Raw genomic sequence first — 27,706 nt, forward strand, 5'->3', positions numbered from 1 at the left:
GCAACAATTTATGCTCTTCTAGGTGTCTGACCATTTTATTCTTTACTATTGTTTGAACTAATTTGCCCGGAACTGATATTAGACTTACCGGTCTGTAATTGCCAGGATCACCTCTAGAGCCCTTCTTAAATATTGGTGTTACATTAGCTATCTTCCAGTCATTGAGTACAGAAGCTGATTTAAAGGACAGGTTACAAACCATAGTTAATAGTTCCGCAATTTCACATTTGAGTTATTTCAGAACTCTTGGGTGAATGCCATCTGGTCCCGGTGACTTGTTACTGTTAAGTTTCTCAATTAATTCCAAAACCTCCTCTAGCGACACTTCAATCTGTGACAATTCCTCAGATTTGTCACTTACAAAAGACGGCTCAGGTTTGGGAGTCTCCCTAATATCCTCAGCCGTGAAGACTGAAGCAAAGAATTCATTTAGTTTCTATCGTCTTTAAGTGCTCCTTTTGCATCTCGATCGTCCAGGGGCCCCACTGGTTGTTTAGCAAGCTTCCTGCTTCTGACGTACTTAAAAAACATTTTGTTATTACCTTTTGAGTTTTTGGCTAGCTGTTCTTCAAACTCCTTTTTGGTTTTTCTTATTACAGTTTTACATTTAATTTGGCAGTGTTTATGCTCCTTTCCATTTACCTCACTAGGATCTGACTTCCACTTTTTAAAAGATGCCCATTTATCTCTCACTGCTTCTTTTACATGGTTGTTAAGCCACGGTGGCTCTTGTTTAGTTCTTTTACTGTGTTTTTTAATTTGGGGTATACATTTAAGTTGAGCCTCTATTATGGTGTTTTTGAAAAGTGTCCATGCAGCTTGCAGGGATTTCACTCGAGTCACTGTACCTTTTAATTTCTGTTTAATTTCACTATTGGTGCTATAGAAAACACCATAGTGATAGCAAGACATTCTCCTTGTCAGAGAAACTGAATCTCCTCTCGTTCTCCTATGATGTCGTTGAAAAATGGTTCCTCCCTCTGAGCTCTAGGAAATTATCCTCCTAGATTTGATTATGGTGGCTTTAAGGGGATGGCAGTTTTGTCACTCTTCCTTCAGGGAACCGATGTAATGTAAATAAATAGCTCCAGATACTTCTGGGATGGGTACCATAGAGATACCTATAATAATAAATAATCATCAACTTAAGTTCTGTTTGTGAAAGGGGATCAGGGATGGATGAGGCTATAATAGAAACCATCAAAACATCAGCTAGGAAGGAGCATCAGACAAAGACACACGAATATGATCCTGTCACGGTGACTGGAAAACATATTTCAGCACAACTGGGAGAATATTGAGATAAATAATGGGGCCACCGGATGGCTGGAAATTAGCTAATGATGATGCATCAAGGATAAAACCTGAGAGAAGCTAGAGCCAATAAATACAAGAACACAGAGAGGGAAGGATGGCATGAGGAACGAGGCAGATTAGCAAAACTAAATGCTGTGTGGCTGATGGGGAGAGGAAATCATGATTAAAGATGATGGCAAGGCCATAAAAGAGGAGGACAAATGCAATCCCTCTGCATGACTCTCTAGAACAAAACCTGATTTCCAAGGAGGGCTGAGGAGAAACACACGGAAAGGGAGTAACATCTCCAAAAACGAGCGGAGGGAATGCTTGTGGGGACTATCTGCTCCTCTGCCTGCTGGGTGGGAGTCAGACGACCTTTTGACTGGGAAAACTGAGAAGCAGTACTGGGTTTACAATGGCACCAGCAGCACCACGCTCAAAAGGGGCCCCGGCCTGGCCCACTCCACTTGCACTGCGCCCTGAGCTGCTGGCTCCTCTCCACTCCCTGGCCCTTCCCCCACACACTGCTAGCTCTTCTCACTGGCCTGCTGGCTGAGGGCTCCTCTCCACCCCCATCACTGGCCAGCTGCTGACGGCCTGAAGAGCCCTCAGTCTCTGCTGCTCTGGGCCAGTGACCATCCCCTTTGGGCTCCCCAGGGGTGGGGCCCGCCTCTCTCTACTGCTCTGCAGAAGTGGTGGGCTGGGGAAGTGGGTGGCTGCCCTCCCCCACCCGCTCCTGCAATCAGGCAGGCAGGGCTGGGTGGGGCCCCGGGAGATGGAGCCACTCCTGAGCTTCAGCTGTCCTGCTCCCTAGCACTGTGCTGGGAGGGGGGATTCCCGGGGGGGCCTGCGGGGAGTAGGGCTGCCAACCCTCCAGGATTGGCCTGGAGTCTCCAGGGGAATTAAAGATTATGTCATGTGATTAAATCTCCAGGAACACATCCAACCAAAACTGGCAACCCTAGTGGGGAGTGAGGGGCTGTGATGGGCAAGGGCGCCAAGCAGTGGGGTAGGTGTGTATGTTTTGGGTGCTAGGCAGTGCGGGGGTCTATTGGGTGGGTGCTGGGTGATGGCGGAGGTCTGTGTGTGTTGGGGTGCTAGGAAGTGGGGGTTCTGTGTGGGGTGCTGGGCAGTTGTGGTGGGGGAGTCAGTGGGGGGGCACTGGGCATAATAGGTCTGGGGGGTGCTGGGCATAGAGAATCGGGGGGACTGTGTGGCGCAGCATGGGCCTATCCTCGAGGGAAAGGGGCATGCTGGCAACACAGGGCCTGGTGGGCCAGTGTGCATCTGGCAACTGCGGGTTTGTAAACAGTGCTCTTGGACGGGGCTGGGCAGAGCGGGGCTGCCCCTGCCATGCCATGCCCCACTGCCTCTGGCTGGCCCTTCATTCCGGGGACTGACCTCCCCGTGCCATGCTCCATTGGCCCCATGGGGGCCCACAAATATGTTTGGCGCCGGACCCACAAAAGGTTAATCCGGCCCTGCTGAGAAGGTGCAGCAGCAGAGGTGGCAAGCATGGGACTGTGGCTTGGGGAAAGCCTGGAGAGAGCGCTGCCCAAATTCGGTGATTACAAGGGCTGTGCTAATTACCAGCCAAGAGACCAAGGGTAGCACCCAATTTGCTAACATTTATGTGAAGAAGCACGCTCTAGTGGTTGAAGCACAGGGCTGGGAGTCAGGATTCTTGGGCCCTAGTCACAGGGACTCACTGTGTGACTGACTGGTCAAGTCACTTAACTGCTTGGTGCCTTAGCTTCCCTATCTATAAAATGGGGATACGAATATTTACTCTTCTGCCTGGGGTGTTGGGAGGATTGAGTACTGTTTGTAGAGCGCATGGAGATCTTTGGATGGAAGAGACTAAGGAAGAGCAGCTATCTGTTGTTATTAGTATTGTCAGAACCAAAATGTGTCTTTGGGATTTTAATAAGACACATTTGTCTTTATTTCAGTGCTGGATTCATGCTAATAAACATTTTAAAAGTGCAGTTCCATTGTGCCTTAGGCATGGTGGGGCTGCAATGAACACAGTCATAGAGTTTCCATATACTGATGTTCCCTCTCTTCAGATCTGGTTACCTGGTTGGGGTCAGCTTCCGCTTCATCCCAGTTGTGTGTCAGGTGGCCCTGATCCATGGGTTGAAAGGGCTTGTGACAGACAGAGGGTAGAATTCTATATAGCCAGCTACAGAGAGAGAAAACACCAGTGAGACCAAGCCCAGACGCTCCAAATAGCTGTTTCTGTGCTCTTGACAAGCACCTATGAAATTTTCAATGAGATCAAGTGGACCTGTAGTGTGTTAATTCTCCAATCAACCCTCACAGTTATATAGATCCCAAAGTACTTTATGGGCCATAATTACACACAGACATATGAATATGGATAACCTCTCTCATGGAAATGCAGCCACATCTGGGGTTGAACTCAGCAGCTGTTTAACAGCACACAGCAACACTACACAATAGTGGAGAGCAGGCATTAAAGAACATAGTATCTAACCAAAGGTGTCTCTTCACTGCCCAGTGAACAGGGATGACTAGCACCAGGGTTAGCCTAGCCTCGATGTGAGAAGCCACCCTGCAAAGCCCTATCCCTGTTACTGTGTTCTCACTGTTTCTCCTCTTGCTTGTGTGTGTCTGGGGGCATAGCCCACGGTTCTGTGTACTGAGATGCTCTGGAATTGTTTCCTAGTCCATTCTGTCAATTGCAGGAAATCTTGTCTATACCTCCTGGGGAACTGTGGGAGGTACTGGAGGACTATTAACACTTGAGTAATTTAGCCTGGGTCCTGGGTTGTAGCCAGAGTGAAAGCAAAGCATGGGTTCTAATCCTCCCCCACCCACTCCAGTTGGGTCAGCTAGCCTGGTCTTATAGTACCTACAAACCCAGGTCAGAGAGTTTCTGTGTGGATGGGAGGGAGGTTGGCTTACAACCAGGTAAGAGCCCGTGTTGACTGTGCAGTGAAGACATATCCTAAAACTACAGGGGAGTTATAGGCAGGCGGAAGATAATTCCTAGAGTCTGCATTTGGCCATGTTACTGGAAGTAACATCATACTCCTGAAAATAGTGCCACGGGATGGTTAGTTAGCACAGGCAGTCAGGGCCTAGGTTTCTTGAAAGATGACACCACCTAGTACCACACTGGGTTACCTATCACTAAAGCTGTGATTTAGTCACGGAGGTCATGGATTCTGTGACCTCCGTGACTTCAGGCAGCCTTGGCTGGGAGCTGCAGGGTCCCCTGCCGCCACAGATTGCAGGCAGACCACCTGCAGCTCCCGGCTACCGCGGGCAGTAGAAGGGACCCCCACCACGAACTGTTCCTGCAGGTGGCAGGGGGGACTCCCACTGCTCCTGGCCGCCACTGGCAGCAGGGTGACCTCCACAGCTCCCCCTGTCACGGGAGGCAGGGGGGACCCCAATAGTCCCCGCCACCGCAGGCGACAGGGGGGACCCGCACAGCTCTCTGCCTCCGCAGGCGACAGGGGGGACCGGCAGGGCTCCCAGCTGCTGTGGGCGGCAGGGGGGAACCCCTGCTGCTCCATGCCACCCCGGGGGCCCCTGCAGCTCTCTGCCTCCATGGGCAGCAGAAGGGACCCCCGGAGCTCCCGGTCTCTGTGGCGGCAGGGGGAACCCCTGGAGTTTGGAGCCCCCAGAGGAGGGGGACCCTGGAGCTCCCAACCCACCCACAGCTGTCCAGGCTCCTCATTTTATCGTGGATTATTTTAGTAAAAGCCAGGGACAGGTCACGGCTTCCGTGAATTTTTCATTATTGCCCAGGACTTTTACTAAAAATATCCGTGACAAAATCTTAGCCGTACCTATCATTTATTCTTTCATCAACAGCAGTTCCCGAATCCATGTGGGTTTTCTCCAGAGATCTCTATCCAAGCACTAGCCAGACATGTCCCTGCCTAGTTTATGAAACCTAACGAGATCCCAGCCCAAAGCTGCAGGCTTTGCTGAACAGGATGTAACTGATTTACTTTCCCCAGAGCCTTTGTCTTGTAGCAGAATCAACTTGTGCTCCAGAAACTGTTTGGGTCACTGGCCTCGGGCAATGCATCATTTGCCACCGTGTGGAGCAGAAACAGCAACACCTCATATGGAAGGCAGCACATCTGTAACCCACACACTTCCTGGGTGTGGTGTTCTGTCCCATTTAGTGGCATTGAGACCACTTGGAGAGAGAGTTAAATGAGCCTGCTCTACAGCCGTAGCTAACAGCCAGTTGGCTTTTAGCTCATGCGGTAGAGGCTCATGCACTGAGCTCCAGAGGTCCCAGGTTCAATGACGACCGGGGTCTGTTGATGTTAGACATCCAAAGCAGGGCAGGTGCAACATGCTCTGCGATCCAGCCTGTTCAGCTCAGCCCAGCATTCCCTGAAAAAGATATTTAACTAGTGCTGCCACTTCCCCTTTAGAAACACAGTCTTGGCTGGGTAGCGATGAAAGGGTTAACACACACACCTGCTCCCTTGAGGTAACCGGGCTTTAGAGGGTAAATGCAGCATGGGAATTTCAGTGCAAACCCATTTAACCAAACTCCAGGAAACCAAAGTGTGATATTCTGTCTCCTGAGATTGTTTTGCCTTCTAATGTCTCTCTTCAAGCCCCTTTCAAGCTGGCCATCCTGAAAAACCACCTGGCCTGCTCTGTACTGCGCTACGGGGTCAGGAGCTCAGAGCACGCCCATTCAGCTAGAGAGGGGCTCAAGAGCCACATCTGAGTTTGCATTTTGAACACTTCAGAGGGAGTCAGGCCTGGGCTTTGAGTTCCAGCCTAGCCCCGCTTTCTGCCACCGGCCTCCCTTCCTATGAAGCCCTGATATAACCCAAGGCCCTGAACCTTTGGATAAATGGATCTGCACTCTACTTCCTTTCTGTCCGCTATGCTAGTTCCTGAGCCACCCTTCCTCTCTACACCTGGTGCCTGAGCTAGCATGCACACAGAAAATGGGCTAAGCCAGGAGATGGGCTTTGAACCAGGCAGGTGGCCAGAGATATTCAGGAAGGCAACAAACAGGGATGCCACAGCCTCTCTCCCTTGTTAAGGTTGCTCACTGCAGTTTGGGTGGGGGAAGGAGCTCTTCCTTGGGAGATGGAAAATTTCCATCAAGGACATTTACATGCAGAAACAATGAGTCATCCCCTTTTCCATGTACCCTGAGAGATGGCACCAGCCTTGATAGCAGAGCACTGCTAGGCAGCTCAGATGATGCATCTGCCTTTCATTTGATTGAACAATGGAGGCGACAGAAAGCCTCTGTTGGAGCAGTGACATGATAAACCAATCTCTTGCAATCAGACAATGGCCTGAACTTCAGGACTTTTTCTTCAAAGCAGCAACTCACTGTTTCCAGCATCTGATGAGAATTCTTTGTGGTAAATTGCATGCTGGTGCCAGGTGCCAGTTTGACAGCCCACAGACTGACGCCTCTACTTATCCACAGATCAAATACAGCCTGGTGGCGGCAGTGGGAGCTTCCCCCACACCAGCCACTGCCAGTAAGCCTCAACCCTGATCCACAGGGATGTTCTCTAGGATGAGAGGAAAGTTCAAGTCCCATAGCCCATCTTCTGACACTGCCAACAAGGAGCCATTCTGAGGGTGTGTTTTTGTGATAGCCACTAGCAACTGAACTGAGACCCTCACCTCATATCCCAGAGCTCTCAGATCCTCCTCTCAGAGAAACTATCCCTCCCTCTTCACCCACAGATCCCACTCCATGAGACCTTCCTCTTCCTCACCAGCTCATCCTCATCAGCCTCCCCTGAGACCTTTTGTCCCTTTCTCCAGATCCTACTGAAACCTTCCCTCTTCCCTTCACTATTTGATCTGCACCCCACCCCACTCTCAGCATGGCCTTCCCATCCCCCACAAATGATCCACCTACTTCACTCCACTGAGATTTTTCCTCTTCCTTCCAAACAGTTCCCCCCTCCCAGCATGCAGTGGAGTTGTTTACAAGCTCAGGAAACACTGAGTATGTACAGTCAGATCTCACCACCAGCCTTGCTGCCTGCATGCAGCAATACATCATGGCTGTCCCAGGGCAGTATCATGGTACCTTCTCTTATTGGTGGACCTGGGGCAGGTGAAGGCAGAGCCCGAGAGCTGTTCTGCATACAGACCGTATGGGCAGACCTGAGGGTTATTCTAAACCAAAAGAGAAAATGATGGAAACAGGTTAAAGACGACTGTACAAGTATTAGCATTAGTCTCATCAGCACAAAGAAAATTCCCAATTCCTCTAGGTGGTCTGGAGCCTGGTCCACTCACTCAGAATGGTACGGACTTTGTCAATGGCCTCACCCTCTGCTCACTGATAACAGGATTAACCAGTGAGGATATTTGCATGGTGCCTCCATCTCTCATGAGGTTAGAGATACAGTGGGTATCAGCCAGCCTCTGAGATCAATTTCCCTGTACACTGGAGCTTACACAGAGCTCTAAGGAATCAACAGAAGTGGCTAGAGTATACACCAAGTTCTAGAGCAACCACTAAGGAGCAACACTTATGGAGGCTGTCGAAGGAAAGGGGAATTATCAATAAAGCAACCAAAACATCAATCAGGTTATCAAGCACATTGTTTTATCATCAAGATGTTTGGAGGGGCTGAGCAGGATCCCAGAACTGGGATTTCCTGTCCCATGCTTTATGTTTACCTGGCTCTTGGTAAGAAAGCTGCACTGTCTGCAGAGTGCTGGTAAAGGCCCCTGGCCCATAGCCCTATGGAAGCTGCAGCAAATGTATGTAAGTGTACAATCACTGCACAGTGAATGAATATTTCCCTCCATCACTGCCCTGATTCCCCTAACTATACTACCCCTCAGCTAGGGAAAGGATCCATACAGTGGACATTAAAAATGGGACAGTGCCTCCAGATGCTAATGGGGTTAGCGCCCCCTGGTGGCTCCACATGCTAATGGGGTTAGCTCCCCCTGGTGGCTTTTGTGGAATTTTTTGAATTTGTGCAGGGTTTCAGAACAATCAGCTCAGTGATTCAGCAGGGTGCAAACTCCCCCACTTCGCTCTGCCTTTCCCTTGGTTCTGGCTGCTGTAGAGTGAAACAATTCCTATGAGTATATAGGTGAAATATTTGTTCTTCAAGGAAAGGGGCTAAAGGTTTTCATCTAATTAGACTGACATCTCTTTGTTGTGAACTTAGTGTGAAACAAAGGCGCCCAGATAAATGCCCTAGTCGAACAGACAAATAGTCCATCTCATTTGGTATCTCCAGCTACCTGTTGTACCAGATCAGACCTACAGTCCACCTGCAGTTAGCCTGGTATCCTGCCACCCTGCTGTACCAAAACAGACCCGTGGTCCACGCAGTCTCCCGTTGTCCCCTAACAGCATCCAGTGTCAGGTGTGTGAGAGTAAAATGTAAAACCTTCATAATGCATCTAGTTCTTCAATCCTTAAACCTCACCTTGTGAGTATGGTAGGCTCTGAAGTGGGGGGGATCAATAGCCCCCGTAGTATTTATCTTAGCTTGCATCACTACAGATGCCTGCCTTATAAATACTGCAGAGGGGACCTTTCGGACCTGGTATTTTTTACTCATTCTCAAATCTTGTATTAACTGTTTTGACACTGTGTATTGTCTGGGGCAACCCACTTTGCCCAACTGAGGGTGCTGCATAGGCAACCAGGAGTCTGAGGGCTGCATCTAATTTGCATAAACTAGTGCAGGTTGCAGTTGCCCTCATTTTGAATAGAGCAGTCCTTGGAGATTACAGGTCCCAGCATGTAATGAGCATGCAAGGCATCAGGATGGAGCACTGCATAGTGAGACCTATAGTTATGTAGGCTGCATTGTGGAGGTGGGTGGGCCTCTAGACTGCATTTAACCCATCCGTGACTTGTGTTTAATTGTCTACAGTATACACTCCTGGCAAAAAACAATAGTATTAGAAGTCCTCAAAAGTCAGGAAATGCCAGAGCTGTGGTTCTCTACACAAACTTAACTCTTCCCTCATATGCATACAGTTTATGCTCCAGGGCCTAATTCTCCACATCTTTGCACCTTGTGCATTTACACCTTTACAGAGTGCAGAGCAGGGTGTAAAATGCTACCATCCTGCTGTGGGTGGGTTTTATGCCCACTCTACCCAAGTATAAGCACTTATACAACATGTAAGATGGTGGAGAATCAGGCTTCGTGGATTTACTTTGGTGTAAATGAAACCAGATCTGGGTCCATAGTCTTTAATTCTCAGATGACTTGCTTTTATTTCTCTAAGTTGGATAGTAAGAGTGAGGCCTGCAGGCCTTCATTTAAACAACAAGGATAAAATAATTTTTAAAAAATCTAATATATTTGGAAATAAATTATTCTATTTTATTCGCTTTTAACATTTTTGTAATGAGCCTGTCATCTCATGACACGCTAATTATTCCCTGCCCCCATCCCTAGAAAGGAGACACAGCCCTATCATGGACTCATTGCTCAGTCTAATCAAAATCAGTTTTGAGTGAAACACTTCTCCTCTGTAGGGCTATTTCTCTCCCAGATTTCAAGCTTCTATCCCAATCCACATCAGAGCTAGAGCTGAGAGAAAAAAGTCACATGAATTTTTTTTTTTAAATGAGGAAAATGTTCATTTCCCCCCCACCCATCTTCATTCTCAAACGTAGTCGAACTATTTTTATTCCAACTTCCTCCCCAAAAAAATCATTCTGGGACAGAGACCAGGCCTGGAAATTTCAGCCCCAAAGGTGAAAACTTTGCAAAGTTATGAATGACTGAAAATAGGAAGTTTGACTGGAAACCCTGAACTATAACTTTTACGAATGCACAGTTCGAATGCTGCAAAAAGGAGGCTCCTGGACGTTTCTGTAGTGGCAGGCTTGAGATTCATAGTTGCATCTTGAGACTCAAAATAGCAGAGGAACAGGTGCTCACACTACTCCTTGCTATTAAAAAAAATTAATAAATCAGTACCTGTCCTTCTGGTAAAGCTCCAGGGCAGCGTGGATCTTCAGAGACACATTCATTACCAAATCCTGGCATGTACTATGAAATAACAACACAAACATACACTCATTCCTAAGTGTTTAAAAATACACAGATGTGCTTTTTCCAGATTCTTTGGGTACAGTTTGACTTTGCCAAGTGATCTATTTCAGTTTGGTTATTTCAGAGGACTGACTTTGCAATATGTGAACAAGGGTTTAGCTATCTTCATTAACCCACAATGATATTGGCAGACATAGCCAGGGTTCCTTTTCAGCCTAATCCGTCTGCACATGTGAATGCACCCCGGTACGGCACTTTTTAGATATGCAAGATAACAGTATGCCCGGGTTCCGGAATAATAATACCCTTGGGTAGCCCCTTCCACATAAGGAAATCAAAGCACTTCACTGACATTATGGAGGAGTGCTAGCTCCACCAGAGTTAATGTTGAGACAAGGTTACTCTGTAAAAGGTGATTTTTCTAAGTGCCGGAACATCTGCTTGTATGCCCATGCTGTCTTATAAACTGGTGACTTACTGGGCTCCAGGACATGGTTAGTAATGCAAATCTGAAGTCATTTGGGTAGTGGGGGGTCTGACATACAGCGCCCCCCGTTAAAGGACCTGGCAGTAATTTTGTGTGTGCACATGCCCACACACACCTGGAGCTCAAACTATGTCACTGATATGCACCAAACTGATATCGTCTGACTGGGTTTGAGCTCAGTTAATGTCCAGCACCCACTGCCATGTTAGACGAGCAATATTTTAAAAGTTTTATCTTGTTTTCTAAGCTGATGTGCACACAGGGGATCCACACTAGAGAAAGTGATCTGCACATCCTCCTAGGCCTGTTCTGCCGGCATGGGCTCCAGAGCAGGGGGCGGAGTTTTCAGTCCTGGCTTCTCCTCAGGCATACAGCTCCTGCCTGTTGCAAGGGCAGCAGGGAAGAGAGCTGGGCTCCTCACAGCCCTTACTCCTACCCTGGCCCTGCAAACCTAACAGTGGGCTAACCCCAGTTTCAAACCATGATAAACTGCACTCCTCCAAGTCACCATTCACACCAGTGCAGAAAGTGTACGTTAGGGTTTGACTAGGGTAGCAGGTAAATGATTGACAGGCACATGGGATGGGTTTAAACAGCAAGCTGCAAGTTTGTTAATTATACCTTGGGGAGAGGAAGCTACTTTGCCCACCCCAGCTCTCAGGTACCAGGCATTTAATTGGCTCAGGTGTGGATTACAGAGCTTTGGTCACAAACCAAGCAATTCAGTTCAGCTGTGCAATCTCTTTCCCCCACTCCACATGGTGGGGGGGGGGGGGTGTAGAGGGAAGCTCAGTCTGCAAAGACTTCAGCCTCCTTTCCCCCCCTGTGAGCACAAGGTCCATCTGCACAATCCTGGATCCCATTTACCTCTGGGAACTGGCCTTTTTAGTTTTTACTGGCACTGGACACCAGCTACTAGGAATATCAGCAATTAGCAGTAGCCCCCACCTTGCTACACATTTGTTTGGACTTCTCTCACTCCCTGTCGTCGAGTCACACTACCTCTCCCGCTAAAGGTGGTAAGGAAATATTTCCACCAGTACATATCCATCAGTGCAGCTTACAACAGTGGCTGAACACCCCCTGTAGACAAGGCCTCAGGTTTCTTGATATTGAGTCAGGCAGCTGACGTTTGGGGTTGGAAGGATTAAAAATGTCTCAAACAATCCTCTCACCTGCATCCTGTGACACTTAAAGCATCTGGCTTGCAAAGAGTGTGTGTGTGTGTGTGTGTGTTCTCCAGAGATTTATTTGTGACATTTCTAGGGGTCCCAAGTGGAAAACCACTCAAGACAGTAAACGCTATGTCCTAACACCGCGTAGTCAGCAAATGATAATGCAAACTACAGCAAAATTCATAGGGGGTGGATGTGGAAATACTCAACACTTAAGAGTAGGGGTTAGATGGGCTTATCAGTGCATTCAACTAGCTGTCACAATAATCTCAATCTGCACTGAAACTGGCAGAGACAGCAATTCTTGTGATATGGTCACAGAACTCACGATATCCAATGATTTTTAAAAGCTGCTCATGATCTTGGGATGATCAAGATAAACCTCAGGAAATGTTGCCATTAATCAAAATTGCCACTCTCCACTATTGTCAGGAGGCAGGAAGGGATCCTGAGGGAAACAAATGAATATGACAGGACAGGGGGCATCTCTGTGGAATGGTAGAGGGAGCACCCTGCCACAGCTACGGCAGCTCAGGGGGCAGGTATATGGCATAGGGAAGGGGCCATGAAGCTCCCAATGGCATTATGTGCAGGGAGCCACAGATCACCTTAATCCAACCCTGCTGGCTCTAAAGATGCAAACAGTTGGGAACCAGTGGTTTATAGGAAGAAAGTTCCCTGTTCCTCCTGCAGATGAATAAATCACTGGGACTCTGGTCTCCATGTGTTTCCGCAAGCAGTGCTGCAAGATGCATATTGATATGCAAAACAGCAGGTCACCAGAGGCAGTCCTGGCAAATGTATTGTAATGGAGCTTCCCCCCGCCCCCCCAAACAGAACTGCAGCAAGATCTGATGGGACTGCAGCAGTTCCAGAATTAAACCAGCCCTACTCACTGCATTCACCTTTATCAAAGATGCAAACATGGTGGGTTTCAGAGTAGCAGCCGTGTTAGTCTGTATCCACAAAAAGAAAAGGAGTACTTGTGGCACCTTAGAGACTAACAAATTTATTAGAGCATAAGCTTTCGTGGGCTACAGCTTACTTCATGGTGGGGTAAGGATATGTGTGATAGGGAGGGGGGAATGCACCTTATTTTTCCAGGGCCAGGGTGGGCCAGGCCTGATGCAACGTCAGCTCCACAGTGAGGGGAGGTTTCAGAGTAGCAGCCGTATTAGTCTGTATTCGCAAAAAGAAAAGGAGGACTTGTGGCACCTTACAGACTAACCAATTTATTTGAGCATAAGCTTTCGTGAGCTACATCCGATGAAGTGAGCTGTAGCTCACGAAAGCTTATGCTCAAATAAATTGGTTAGTCTCTAAGGTGCCACAAGTACTCCGTTTCTTTTAATGAGGGGAGGGTTAATGCAAAAAGCCTGCTGCGAATGGAAGAGACACCATGTGATCATGTGTAGAATATTATATGAGCCTGTGAAATGTTCTGAACTAAAACTGATGGGGGGGTGGGATAGTTTGTGGTTCTCAGAGACATGATTAGCTCGTGGGTCTGCTAATCTAGCTAGAGAAATCCTCAGACGCATAATGTCCACAGTGCAGCAACATATGGCGAAAAGAGATGAGCTCATTGTTCAGCTCTCTGCTGTGTGAAATTTTTATTACAATAGACTCCAACAGCTCCCTCAAATCTAAAAAGCTTTAAACCCTCTCAGGTAACCCAATCTATCAGCTGGACAGAATCCCAGCTGCACCCAAATTCGGATACCCTAAAAAAATCTATTCATTCCTGTTTTCTGTGAAATGAAATATCAAAAGCAGCTCATGATTGAATCTGCTCTGAGTCCACAATCTGCTGCACTGCATCTAACACAGCCAAGAGCATGGGACTGACTTGAGAGCACTGGGATGCAGGCAGATTTCGGACAGGCTGAGCTACTGTCTGTTCCCCTCATGCTTTACACAGTCAGTGGGTAGCTGCAGAGGCATTAGTCATCCCCTATCAATACACAGAGCCCAGAGATTCAGGGGTGGGGGTTGCAGGTTTTATGGGATTCAGTCGAGTCAGGGAGGAGTTGATGTTTAGAGACCTGTCATACAAGCACTGTCAGAGCCCTGCTCAAGCTTCCCCATCTCAGCTGCAGTGTACTGGCAGGAGTGAGGGAAGCTGCTGCTGTGGCATTGTTTGTCAAATGAGTTTTCCAGATGCTACAGAAAAAAAGAATAAATCACAGGTAGCTGTACTGAGGGCCTCCAAAAGACAACGGCTTCTTCTTGGCATGGCTGTAGCTGTGGGCAGGGAGACATTGTCCTGCTATTTATTTAGTACTGACTTGCTTTCAAGGACTTGTATTTTATTTAGTTGTACCTTGCCTTTTGCTATAGCAAATTCCAAAAGACTTGTTCCCTTAGAGATCAATCTATAACTCTGCAGCATTTTCCTCTGGCTACACCAAGATGAATGTATAACCCCAGAGTCCTTTACACTACGACAGTTATTAGAATGTTACTTTAGAGCACATTTCTCAAACTGGCAAAAATAATAAAACCATGTTGAAGAGGGTTGGGGGCAGATGGCTCTGGCAATACGAGCTCTATCACTGGTTTGAATCCAATCCATACCGATAGTGACAACAATAATTGTCACCGTGGGACTGTAGTTTGGTCCATGTTTAATTAGTTTGGTGGATCTAAGTCCAAGTCCTAGTGGATAGGTGGCCCTGTTACAAAGCACTATCACAATTGGCACCAACTGGACTGCATGTTGATAGTCTCACCAGAACAGCCAAGGACTGAGAGGGCCGTTGAAACCGAACTCCCCTCTCACCACCAAAGGCATATCCACATCACAAATGAAGGTATAACTGTACTGTGGATAGGCACACCCATGCTATCTTTAATCTAGCTAGCACAGGTAACAACAGTAGTAAAGATGTGGGGACATAGGCTAGCCACCTCAGTACAAACCCACCAAGAACCCTGGGTACTTACTTGGGTTGCTAGCTTGTTCCAGTGTCCATACCACCATGTCTTTACTATTGTTACATGTGTTAGCTAGATTAACGCTCCTGTGAGTAAGCATACCTGTACTACAGTCACACATTCATTGCTGTGGACACACACCCTAAGAATCACAGTCAGGGCACCATTGGGAAACTTGCCCTGCCACTGCCCATGCTGTATCAGCTCTGTGAATAAACAGAGGGCTTCACTCTCCAGGGCTGTTACTCCAGCACCTTTCACCAACTCTGAATTCACAAAAGTTTAGACAAATAACACAGCAATGAACTGTAGTGGATTCCCTGGCTTGAACTTTTCTGATCCAGTCTGAACAGTCTGATCCAGGAGAGTGGAGCCCCCAGCTTCAGTGGGACTCCATATAGGGGTAAAGATCTGCCTCCATAGATCCAGTTACAGGACTGGGACCCATGTTAGTAATTTCTTCAGAAAAGCTGGTAAGGTTAAAAAACAAAACAAAACTCTGAAATCTGTTTGAGATCTCCCCTTCACCAAGTTCTTATATGTGAGATGAAACAAGATAATTATTACAAGCTACCTCCCTTGGGATGCACTCCTGGTCTGTTTTCATTATTCTTACCACTATTTCTAACCATCCCAGTGGGTTGTGTGGGTGGGCTGGTGAGGGTGAGCTCAGGGAAACTGGGGAGAAGGTTTTTCTGTGAAAAGAAAAGTTTGCAAAGTTTCTAGTGTATGTGTGTTTCTCTCATAATCCTGCAGCAGTCTATGTAAATGTGATCTTAAGAATACGTTTGATTACACTTTGTCTTTGTTTTTACATTTTTTAAGTAAAATGGGGGAGATAAAAGCCCAGTGCAATATAAAAAATTAAACAACATCCATGGATTTGAATGACTGGGATGCAAAGTGGAGTTCTCTATAAACCATAACCTTTTGCTGGAGAGATTAGACAGCAGGCCTGGAAAAATGCTTTTGAAGTCTGAATACATAGACTGGAATATAATTAGTGCCCCTCTTCAAGCGTTGTGAATAATACATTTTTCAACTACTGCTGGATGATACTAAAAAATAATGTATTAATTCAGACACAAAAACATTACATGTGCATCAGTTAAGATTGGTCTACACAACACCAAATATAAAACCACAAAAGCAAGGAAATGAACAGGTAAGGCATATAACAGGACATAACCGCTACTCCTTCACCCAGAGCTAAATATTTCACTAGAGCACAGCTTTCTTATGCCACAGTCAATGCACTATAACCTTAACTCTGCCACTGTTTGATGCGGGACTTCCAGCTGTCCCCTTACTCCAGATTTCCCCTGCTCATGTGGGCAGAGTTAAGATTGTGGTGGTTCATTCTGTAATGAAAAATGGTCATGCTATTAGTGAAGTACATATCTCTGGGTGGAAGAGTAGATGGTATGTGCTGTTAGATGATTTAACTTTTGTGTATGTGTAGATCACCCTTACCAGACACATACTGTGATATTTTGAAGTATGGATTTCCAAGTTTTTGAAAGATTAATTTTCCTCCTGAAAGGACGAGGATCTTTGACACGGGAACATCTCCTTCCGTGAAGAACAGGATCTTCATGAAAGGGGGTAGCTGGTTCAGGAACTTCATTCTTAAACTGTCTAGGCACTTACTTGGAAATCCTGTTCTTCAGGATAAAAGCCCCTGTTGTCTCAGAGATCTGTATCTCCAAACAGCCTGGTTATCTTTCCCAAAGCTTGCAGTCACTAATGTTTTACAGTCCCCCTGTGAGATAAGTCAGTATCTTTCTCCCCATTTTACATAGAGGGACACTGAGAAGTGACAGGTTTCAGAGTAACAGCCATGGTTAGTCTCTAAGGTGCCACAAGTACTCCTTTTCTTTTTACTGAGAAGTGAAGTGACTTGCCTAAGATAACTAGAAAGTCAGTAATAAAGCCAGGTTTAGAATCTAGGAGTCCTAACAGTCCCCTGCTCTAACTACTTTTCTATGATATAAAGCTTGGTGTTAGTTTAAGAGGGTTGCAACAGCAGGGCAGATGTTGCAAGATAAATGTCATTGGCTGGTTGGGAAACACCCCCAGGCAGCTAGATCAGCAAGAGGAGGTGTGCTGGGGGAGGGGGATGACAAAAGTTCACATGGAAAGACTCCTGAACTGGGACAATCTGCTTACGTGAGATTTACAACATCCCAAATTAAACACAACAAAATCATTCATCCAAGAAAGGGAGACTTTATAACCTGCCTTGAAATGAATTTTTAAAAATGAGAAACTTTAAATTTAAATGAGACTTGGTATCTCTGTCAAGAGAACCACCCCTAACTCACACGTGGACTTCAGGTTTAGACAATAAACAACTATCCCGTTACATCACCCTAATTATCCAAACCTCCCCAGTTACTGCGCTCCACCCCACACATTAAGCACCTCATTGCAGACATGTTCTAGCAGTTCCCTTTCCCCACTCTTTTGGGCTTTAAAGAGCTATGGAACTGCTAACAAGAAAGTGGAGGAACAGGGGGGAGAAAGAGATGGCATATTTCTCTTTCTCCCACACACAGGCTCTTGGGTGTCACAGTATCACTTACCTTCAACTGTGCCATTTTCCTCACTTTGCTTTCTCACTTTGGCAAATACAAAAACAAATGAGATGTTTGGCCAAAATGGTCTGTTGTGGTCTCCTAAAAACAAACTCTTCTTGCTGATTTTCTTGTTGGAGCAGCTGCAGGGACAAAGTCAGGCTGATTGCAAACTGTCTGCCCTGCAAGTGAGAAAGTCCAAAAGAGTTTCCCAGCTGTTTACTCAACTCAGTCTGGGTTTAATCAAACACAGGCCTTTCTTCTTTGAACCAATCCAGGGATTGATCTGAGGAAGATAAAATGAGAAGAGGGGAAAGGACTCTGTTCCACTAGTTTTCCTTTTTCTTATTAGCTGTTAGAGAGAGTAGTTATTCAAGTACAAGAGAGAAAAGGATACACTTTAAGATCAATAAGGCATTTCAGGAACAAGAAAAAGCCCTTTCTGAAATTGATTTATAAGACTATTTTATTCATAATACCTCTAGCAATTTCAATCCACAGATCTCACAATGTGTGGGATTTAAAAGGCATCACTTCCCCAGCTCTGGTGTGAAAGATGGTAGTTGTTTATCAGTGCACAGTAATGCTACACAGCAGGCTAGGGAGAGAAGAGAAGGATTCTGTACCCTACTCATTAGTGCTGGTCAGAACTTTCTGAATTTTGACAATTTTAAAAAAAATAATTGGTAAACTTTTCAACAGAATGGTCATGAAAAATGTTCCCTGCTTTTCAGCCAGTCATAGAAGCTGGCTGAAATTATGTGAATGTTTGATTTTGATTTTCTTTATGGGGGCGCATTTAAAAAAATTTCAACATTTTCTCCTTTTATTTTTTGGATCAGCTCTAGCCTGAGTACTGGGGGATGAATTTTGGGAGGACAGAATGTATTTGCACTAGCTGGAATTTGGGCAAAGACCCTGGAGTTACCTGCACTCTCATGGAAAGTGCAATGGAATCCTTTATTCCCACTAGTGGTCAGGCCCTTGAGTGAAATCCTGGACACACTGAAGTCAATGGGAGTTTTGCCACTGACTTAAACAGGAGTAAGATTTCACCCCTTAGCTTTAAATCTTATCTGAAAGTCGGCATTTTCTCAGACACACCATGCGAGGGAGATAATCTAGAACCACCATTCTAGACCGTAAACTCTTGAAAGCAGGGATTATCTAAACTTTTGTGCACTGTACAGCACCAAGAATGTTGTCAGCACTAAAGAATAATAATAGTTCATTGTTTCCATACTGATCCAGAAAGAAGAACACAAGGTGTAGATGATAGAATTATCAAGAACAATGCAGAAAAGGCAGAAGTGTTCAATAAATATTTCTGTTTAATATTTGGGAAAAAACAGATGTAGTCATATAATAAAATAACACTTTCCATTCTATTAGCACCTTAGGAGGATGCTAAACAGAAGGTATCAAAATTAGACATGTTTAAATCAGCAGGTCCAGATACCTTGCATGCAAGAGTTTTAAAAGAACTGTCTGGGGCGTTCTCAGGACCATAAATGTTGATTTTCAAAAAGTTTTGGAACACTCAGGAAGTTCCAGAAGACTGGAAGAAAGCTACTGTTGTGCCAATATTTAAAAGAAATAAATGGAATGATCTAGGCAATTGAAGGACTGACATCAGTCCCAGGCAAAAAAATGGAGTGGCTGATACAGTTGATCTGATTAATAAAGAATTAAAGGAGGGTAATATAATTCATGCAAATCAGCATGGGTTTATGGAAAACAGATCCTGGCAAACTAACTTGATATCTTTTTTTGATGAGACTACAAGTTTAGTTGATAAGGGTAATTATGTTGATGTAATTACTTCTGTAAGGCATATGACTTGGGATTGCATGATATTTTGATTAAAAAACTAGAATGATATAAAATTAACATGATACACATTAAATGGATTAAAAGTTTGCTAACTGATAGGTCTCAAAAAGTAATTGTAAACAGGCACCCATCATCGAGCAGGTGAGTTTCTAGTGGGGTACCAGAGGGATAGGCTCTTGGCCCTATGCAGGGGTGAAAGTGGGCTGGTATAGGCTGGTATGGACTACTGGTAAGAAGTGGTCACCAGTACCGGCCCGTACGCAGCCAACGTTAAAGCGCTGCCATAAAGAGAAATAAAATTATGAAATGCATTGGGAGGTGAATGTGAAAGAGACAGAGTGTGTGTGTGTGTTTGTGAGAGAGAGAGAGACTGTGTGCGTGTGTGCATGTCTGTGTGAGACAGAGACAGTGTGTGTATTTGTGTGTGAGACAGAGACTGTGTGTGTGTATGAGAGAGAGACAGTGTGTGTGTATGTGTGTGAGACAAAGACAGACTGTGTGTGTGCTATCTGCTGGGGAAGTGTATGAGAGACCATGCGCTGTCTCTTTAAGCAGAGAGGCATTCTGAAGGCTCATTCAGACTGCAGCAGCTATAAGCAGTTCTGTCCTACTCCTGAGTCCTGTCCCCCTCTCCAACTCTGTGGAGATGGGGTACATTGGTGGGGGGGAAGGGGGACACCCTGACATCAGCACCCCCTTCCGCCCTGCACAGCAAGCAGGAGGGCCCCGTCCAGGGAACAGCTGGCCAGGGGCTCCAAGGCAGAGGGCAGGAGCAGATATGCGTGGCACTTGATTGACTCTTGGGAGGCCACCTTAGAGGGAACACTGGTTGTGGTGGGCAATTAGCTGAACATTAGCTTTCTGTCTGATGCTGTGGCTGAAAGGCTAATGTGATCCTTGGAAGCATAAACAGAAAATCTTCTCAAGTAGGAGTAGAGAGGTTATTTTATCTCTGTATTTGGTACTGGTGTGATCACTGCTGGAATACTGTGTCCAGTTTGGATGTTCCAGTTCAAGAATTATGCTGATAAACTAGAGAGGGTTCAGAGAAGAGCCATGAGAATGATTAAAGGATTGGAAAACATGCCTTTATAGTTATAGACTCCAGGAGCTCAATCTATTTAGCTTAACAAAGAGAGGGTTAAGAGATGACTTGATTACAGTCTACAAGTACCTACATGGGGAACAACACTTTGATAATGGGCTCTTCAATCTAGCGGAGAAAGGTATAACATGATCCAATAGCTGGAAATTGGAGCTAGACAAATTCAGACACGAAATAATATTTAACAGTTAAGGTAATTAAGCACTGGAACAATTTACCAAGATTCAGGTGGATTCTCCATCACTGGCAATTTTTAAATCAAGATTGGATGTTTTTCGAAAAGATCTGCTCTGGGAATTTTTTCAGGGACATTCTATGGCTTGTTATACAGGAGGTCAGACTAGATGACCACGATGGTTCTTTCTAGACTTGGAATCTATGAATCTCTAAGTGAAATCCTGGTGAAAAGGAGAAAAAAAACACAACAGGAAAAGGACAGAGACATGCAAAAGACAGCACAGATAGAAAAGAGACATCTGAGGAGCAGAGAGCATTCTCTATTGGCAGCTACCGAATAGTTTGGACCGGAGTTTAGTATCTGACTGTCTGGGCCCGCAATGGGTAGGAGTTAGAGCTGAGAAAATAATGGATTTTTTGGTTTGGGGGACAAACGGAAAAATCCAGAAAAAAACTCTGGCTAAACTGAAACTAAAACTCATTTTTCCAATTTTTTTCCATCAATTGAAACTCAAAAAAATTCAATTTCAAATCTACCAAAATGCTTCGGTTGACTTGAAACAATTTTTAAAAAATGCATTTTGATTCAGCCATTTCAAGTGTTTTTTTTATTGGCCAAATTTGAAATCAAAATGCCATTTTGAATCAAAAATTCAAAATGAAACATTTCAACTCCATCTAAATGAAACATTTAGCAACAAAATGTTTTGACTCTAAACATCCCCCACCCTCCCCGCATCAAATCTATTAATTGAATTTGACCCAAATTTGGCAAATAGGTTCAGGGCCTGAAAAATGCAACAATTAATCAAAAAAAAATTTCACCTACATCTGCTGGAAGTGCTTCATTACACTCCAGAAATCTCATCTGGCTGACTGGGAATCAGCTTGACAAGCTGCATCCAACTATCTTTGGCTCGTTGCCTTCTGGAGCTTTTGCGATGGTTGGGGAAAAATAGAATCAATAGAAGTGTAGGATTGGAAGGGAGCTTGAGAGGTCATCTCGTCTAGTCCCCTGCACTCAAGGCAGGACTACATACTAGACCAGGGGTCGGCAACCTTTCAGAAGTGGTGTGCCAAGTCTTCATTTATTCACTTTAATTTAAGGTTTCGTGTGCCAGTAATACATTTTAACGTTTTTTAGAAGGTCTCTCTCTATAAGTCTATATATTATATAACTAAACTATTGTTGTATGTAAACAAGGTTTTCAAAATGTTTAAGAAGCTTCATTTAAAATTAAAGTAAAATGCTGATCTTACACCGCCGGCCTGCTCAGCCGGCTGTCAGCCTGGGGTTCTCTTCACCTAGGCTGGCAGCCGGCTGAGTGGGGCCTGCGGCCGGGACCCCAACTGGCAAGGGGCCGGCAGCCAGAACCCCAGACCGGCAGCAGGCTGAGCGGGGCCGGCGGCCGGGACCCCAGACCAGCAGTGGGCTGAACGGCTCAGCCCGCTGCCACTCAGCCTGCTGCCGGTCTGGGGTTCCGTCTGCCGGCTCCTGCCAGCCAGGGTCCCGGCTGCTGGCCCCGCTCAGCCCACTGCCGGTCTGGAGTCCCGGCCCTGTCCACATAGAGTAGGTACCTACTTTCTCCCTGGTTCTGGCCCATTCTCTTCCTCTCTCTGCACTGAGCTGAGGGTGGGAGTGCACTGAGCACAGGGCTGGGGGTGAAGGAGCAGGCTGGGGGTTGGGGTGCAGGGTCTGGCCAGGAGCTAGAATGAGGGAGGGGGCTCAGGGTTGGGGCAGGAGGTTTGGGTATAGTGCGCTTACCTGGGCAGCTCCCATTTGGTGCGAGGGGTGCAGGTGGGAACGTAGGTGTGTGTGTGCAGGACCTCCCGTTTGGTGCTCAGGGTGAGGGTGGGGATGTGGCGGTGCAAGAGTCAGGGCAGGGGACTGGGGGTGTGTGAGGAGGGAGTCAGGGCAGGGGACTGGGGGGGCTGGGTATGTGTGGGGGATGCCGGAGTCAGGGCTGCGGTTGTGGGGGGGGTGCAGGGGTGAGGGCACAGGGCTGGGGTGTGTGGGGGGCAGGGGTGAGGGCAGAGGGCTGGGTGTGTGTGTGTGGCGGGGGGTGCAGGAGCTGTGAGCAGCTCACAGCAGGGGGCTGGAGGCTAGAGTGCTGCGGCTCCACTTTTCCCTCTCCCCTGCATAGCAAGGGCTGTCAGCTGATCAGCCGCAGGGAGGGAGAGGAGGAGGGGCAAGAACCCAGCACACTGGGGGAAGAGGCGGGGGGGGGAGGGGGAAGTTTGCCTGCCCTGCAAGGAGATGAGTGGTCAGCGGGGGTGGAGAAGAGTGGGCCGGGCTGAGCAGGATTTTTAATTGCACGCTGCTGTCCCTGGCAGACAGCAGCGTGTCATTAAAAACAGGCTTGCGTGCCGTGTTTGGCACGCATGCCACAGGTTGCCGACCCCTGAACTAGACCATCACTGACAGTTGTGTGTCTATTCTGTCCTTAAGAACCTCCAATGACAGAGATTCCACAACCTCCCTAGGCAATTTGTTCCAGTGCTTAACAATCCTGACAGGAAGTTTTTCCTAATGTCCAACCTAAACAGTCCCTGCTGCAATTTAAGCCCATTACTTCTTTTCCTATCCTCAGAAGTTAACGAGAAACCTTTTATGTACTTGAAAACTGTTACCATGTCCTGCCTCATCCCCCCATCTTCTCTTCTCCAAACTAAACAAACCCATTTTTTTCAATCGTTCCTCATAGGTCATGTTTTCTAGACCTTTAATCATTTTTGTTGCTCTTCTCGACTTGTCCACATCTTTCCTGAAATGTGGCACCCAGAACTCGACACAATACTCCAGTTGAGTTATAAGCGCAGACTGGGTGATTTTGAAATAGTTTGGAGGAAGCTGGCACCTCCACTCCTTTCGCTGCATCTGTGCATATGCAATGGATGAATTCAGTCCCTCTGGTTGCATATTAGCCTAAGGGAAAAAATCTCATTAACCAGGCTGTATTATATCATGCACAGTTATTTGTGCCCAGTTGTGTTTTGCTTTACAAGCCAGACCAGAGTTTAGTAGCACTGAAATCTAGGCACTTGTTCTTCCATTGATGCCTGGCTGACTTCAGTTGATAACTTCCGTAATTGCTATTATTATTATTATTTGTATTAGTGTAGCACCTAGATGCCTCTGTCATGGATTGGGACCCCATTGTGCTAGGTGCTGTACAAAGAATGAAAGATGATCCTTGGCCCAAAGAACTGACAATCTGACAAGAGACAACAGCTGGATGCAAGCAGACCGGGGTACAAAGAAACAATGAGACATTATTGGTCAGCATGGTAGGCAGTGGTCTCGGCACACCAGTGGCTCTAGTTTTTGGAGGCATCCTGTCAAAGAAGAGTTTTGAAGAGGAATTTGAAGTTGGATAATGAGATAGCTGTGTGGATGTTTGTGGGGAGCATCTCCCAACTGTGAGGGGCAGCCTGGGAGAAAGCACAAAGGGGCTTGTTTTAAAATTCAGTAAGTGGCTGACGGAGGTTGGCAGCATGGGTTGATCAGAGGTGGGAGTCCACACATGGATAATGAATGAGAGATGATAGATAAGGTGAGGAAAAGACATGAAGGCCCAAAAGAGTGCAGACAAGCAGTTTATGCAGTAAATCTGCTGCATGTTGATGGGAAACTAGGCTTCATAACAGGTGCATTAAACATCACAGCTTGCCAGAACATGTTTGTCAAAACAGTTTTCCACTGGAAAATGCCATTTTAACAAAACTGAAAATTTTCCTGAGATTGTAACAATTTCAATGAGATTTCCACAAAACATAAATTCTGAGTTTCAACCAGCTCTATTAAAAATCAATTGTTTTTTTCTCATGCAACATCATTTACAAGAAACAGTCAGTTCAGGCTGTCTGGGCTCCGGGGCAGATGGAGATAGGTGGCATTTACTTTATCTATAGTAATCAAATATATTTTAATTTATATATTGTACATAATTATTGTGTATCCCTCTTCCCAGAGCTTTCATGTGTTATTTGTCTTCTTAGGTTGTAAGTTCTTCGGGGCAGGGATCCTATCTTTATACATGTTTGTACGGTGTTTTGCACAAGCAGATCCTCATCCTGATTGTGGTCTCTGGACCTTATGGCAACATAATTATTTAATAATAACAAATAGCCCCACCTACTTAATCACCATCCACCAACACTACATGTACCACTTAGATGTTCTGGAAGATCTCCAGTCTAAACGCTGATGCAGCCCTGTCCTGCCTAACTTGCAAAGACTAATGGGACTCAGAGCACAGGACCATATGGATGCATGTTGTCATGAGCCGAACGAAATCACAAGGCCTGGGAAACAGACTAGCAAGAACAAGACTAGCTGGGAATATGTTAGCACTGCCATGTGTTGTAACTGTGATGGATTTTGTCACTGGCAAGCAACAAGACCTGTTGGAAATCTGACATGACATCTTCCCACCATATGTCATAGGCAGAGATGCCAGTAGGAGCCAGAGGGAATTTCATCATGTAGCACAGGATTTAAAATGTGTTTGGGAACTTTACTCTGATAATCTGCCAGATTTTGCACATCCAAAACATGTGTGAGACGCAATCTGGGGACTGAAAGGGTCATGTATATGATTATAGTGTTTATGCTGATATATTTTGTTTACAAAAGGAGAGATCTTCTCTCCTGTCTCTTGTTGTCCAACTAAAATGTACTAACTACATTTGTTAATTTATGCAGTCACACCTGTTTCTGTTACCTCGTCCTCTCTTCCTCCAAACCATTTGTCTGCATATTCATATATTGCCAAATCCTGCATTGTGAGCTCTCTGGCAGCTGGTACTCCCTTGTGTGATTTCTTTGTCCAGTGCTTATAAAATGGGGCCCAGAGCCCTGTTTGGGGTCCTTACCACAATACAATAACAAACAATAATATTAATGCAAATGTATTGCTCATTCTTTTTGAATGTAGCCCCTTGTTTTGCAGCAGATTTTTAAAAAGATCACATGTATTAAGATAGATTATTGTGAAAAATTGTCCTGTCACTGTTCTGGGGCTACCCCGCAGCTGGTGCCGTGGAAGTTAATTATTATCATTTATTGTTTGTGAAAGGTCCCCAGAGGTCAGCAATGGAGATCACAATCTCTTTTGAGCCAGAGAACAGACGGGTAGCTGGAGGGCAAACTGCTCCCACACTGTAGCCTGCCAATGTGCTTCTGCTTTGACCTGTCCCCAATTCTAGGAGGGAGAGGGGAAATCAGTTTCCATGGCCTACTCAGTCCTTAACCTCTCTAGTGTGACTGCTAGTGAGGCAGCTAATTTATGATGTGTGCGGGCTTTTGTGATTTGAACGCTCCTCACTAATAGAAGTAAACCACCACTCAGTTCACATGGGCCACTGGATAATGAGAATGGAATTTACACCGCTGATGGACACTAGATCTGAGGAGTTATGAAAAGCTCCAGATCTTAGTCCCAGAGCCATCAGCCCTCCTTCTATTATAAATCTTTAACCCAAAGTGACTGGCGCATTTCCACTTTGTAAATATATTAACTTTTAGGTCAAAGTAGAAGTAGGAGAGCAGGAGAAGTGTCCAAGCTTGCTTTCCCTTACACTGTCTTTTATAGCCTCTGAAGCCATAAGGGACCATTGTGATCATACAGTCTGACCTCCTATATAACACAGGCCTTGTGTTGGTTGCTTTAGTTTACGAAGAGCGTGTATGTTTCATTTCCTACTCTCTTTCCTGAATTTGATCTCTGCATAGGTCCAGTGCAGGGCCTGAGTGGGAATTTGCTTGCTCAGTTTCAGTGGGTAGGGAACTATAGTCAGTATATTGTTCAAACCAGAGGACACAGCAAGCATAACTCAATTAAATAATACTATCGCAGAAGGAAAAAGAGAATGCAGGTAAAGTCTCCCTATCTTGCCAGTATTTGAGGCTAATCTTGGATATGCAGCTAGACCACAACAGAAGTTTGTGGAGTTCAATATTTCTGAGTAAGAGCTTGGGATCAGGATGGGGAGATTTAGGTATAAGAGAGTACACTTGAAAAGTACTGTCATTGTGAGAAGTGAGGCAGATGTCCATATCTTGGAAACTATCATTAAAATACAGGCCCTCTCATTAAGAAATCTCAAACCAGTGACCAAGTACTGAATGGGCCATAAAGCTATAACTCCTCTCTCACCCTAGAGGAGAGGATTTCTTTGGGCAGGGGTGACCATAAGTGCATTGTTGAAAATGGAATTTGATGCCCATGCGCTCATCACTGCCTGCTCTTGTACTGTCACTGGCATAGCCAGTCCCTTATATAATTTCCTCCTCCCAAAGCATATCCCCTTTATCTGTGTTTTTTTTGTGCAGCAGGCACTTTTAGTTCCCAATAACCCCCAGAATCCTTTCCACTAGCTATAGTGGTGCTTAAAAATGGTGCCAAGCACATGCGCTGACTTGTTTTTGCCAGTGGGTGCTCGGCTTCACCCCTCAAGGCCCTGCCCCCACTCCACCGCTTCCCGCCCTTGCTCCGCCTCTTCCCCTGAGGCCCCTCCCATGCCTGGTACTTGTTCCTCTCTGCCCCACTGCTGAGCGCCTCCCGCTTGCTTCTTTCTGTCCTCTCCTGCCTTAAGGGTGAGTGATGGGAAGAGGGGGTGGAGAGGAGCGAGTGGCTGGGGGCCTTAGGAGAAGAGGTGGCGCACCATGGGCAGGGCCACGGGGCAAGAGGCCGAGCAGGGATGGGACCTCAGGGTGGAACAATGGGCAGGGCAATGGTCTGTGGGTGCTGAGCACCCCCTATTTTTTTCTGGGGGTGTTTGAGCCCCAGAGCACCCACAGAGTCACCACACTGCCAAGGTAGCTGATGCAAAGAATTCTGGGGTGCATTTTGACTAATAGACACTGCTTCTCAAAGGTCAAACTGGGCCAGCTTGTGGCAGTTGGGTGTGCTGACACATTTTTGTGGCTTTTTTGTTAATACCTATTCACTTAAATGACTGACAAGCACTTGGTTATAAGGATGCCTAAAATTTAACACCCCTGCCTCTTCGGTTAAGCTCTGAGAAAGCTCACAACCCACATTTCAGAGAGTGCCCACAAGTCTTTCAACAAAAGAAGAGAAGAC

The 27,706-nt window shown here is 46.0% G+C and overlaps 1 protein-coding gene across 9 annotated transcripts in view; it reads right to left on the reverse strand.

Moving 5' to 3' along the window:
- Positions 1-27,706, reverse strand: part of HGD (homogentisate 1,2-dioxygenase) — a 51,318-nt gene that overhangs the window by 20,362 nt on the left and 3,250 nt on the right. For 2 of the 9 annotated variants that reach the window (XM_037909680.2, XM_037909688.2), the window contains 4 exons: positions 17,513-17,789; positions 10,254-10,325; positions 7,373-7,461; positions 3,379-3,484 (listed from right to left, as the gene is read on the reverse strand). In XM_037909680.2, the coding sequence (XP_037765608.1) occupies positions 3,379-3,484; positions 7,373-7,461; positions 10,254-10,325; positions 17,513-17,527 (282 nt within the window). In that variant the 5' untranslated portion in view covers positions 17,528-17,789. Of the gene's footprint in view, positions 1-3,378; positions 3,485-7,372; positions 7,462-10,253; positions 10,326-17,512; positions 17,790-20,659; positions 21,213-22,383; positions 22,434-27,706 lie in introns of those variants that run through there. The other 7 variants (XM_037909697.2, XM_043538737.1, XM_037909703.2 and 4 more) reach the window with 6 other exon arrangements.

Source organism: Chelonia mydas, chromosome 1 (assembly GCF_015237465.2).
Source record: "Chelonia mydas isolate rCheMyd1 chromosome 1, rCheMyd1.pri.v2, whole genome shotgun sequence".
NCBI lineage: Eukaryota > Metazoa > Chordata > Testudines > Cheloniidae > Chelonia > Chelonia mydas.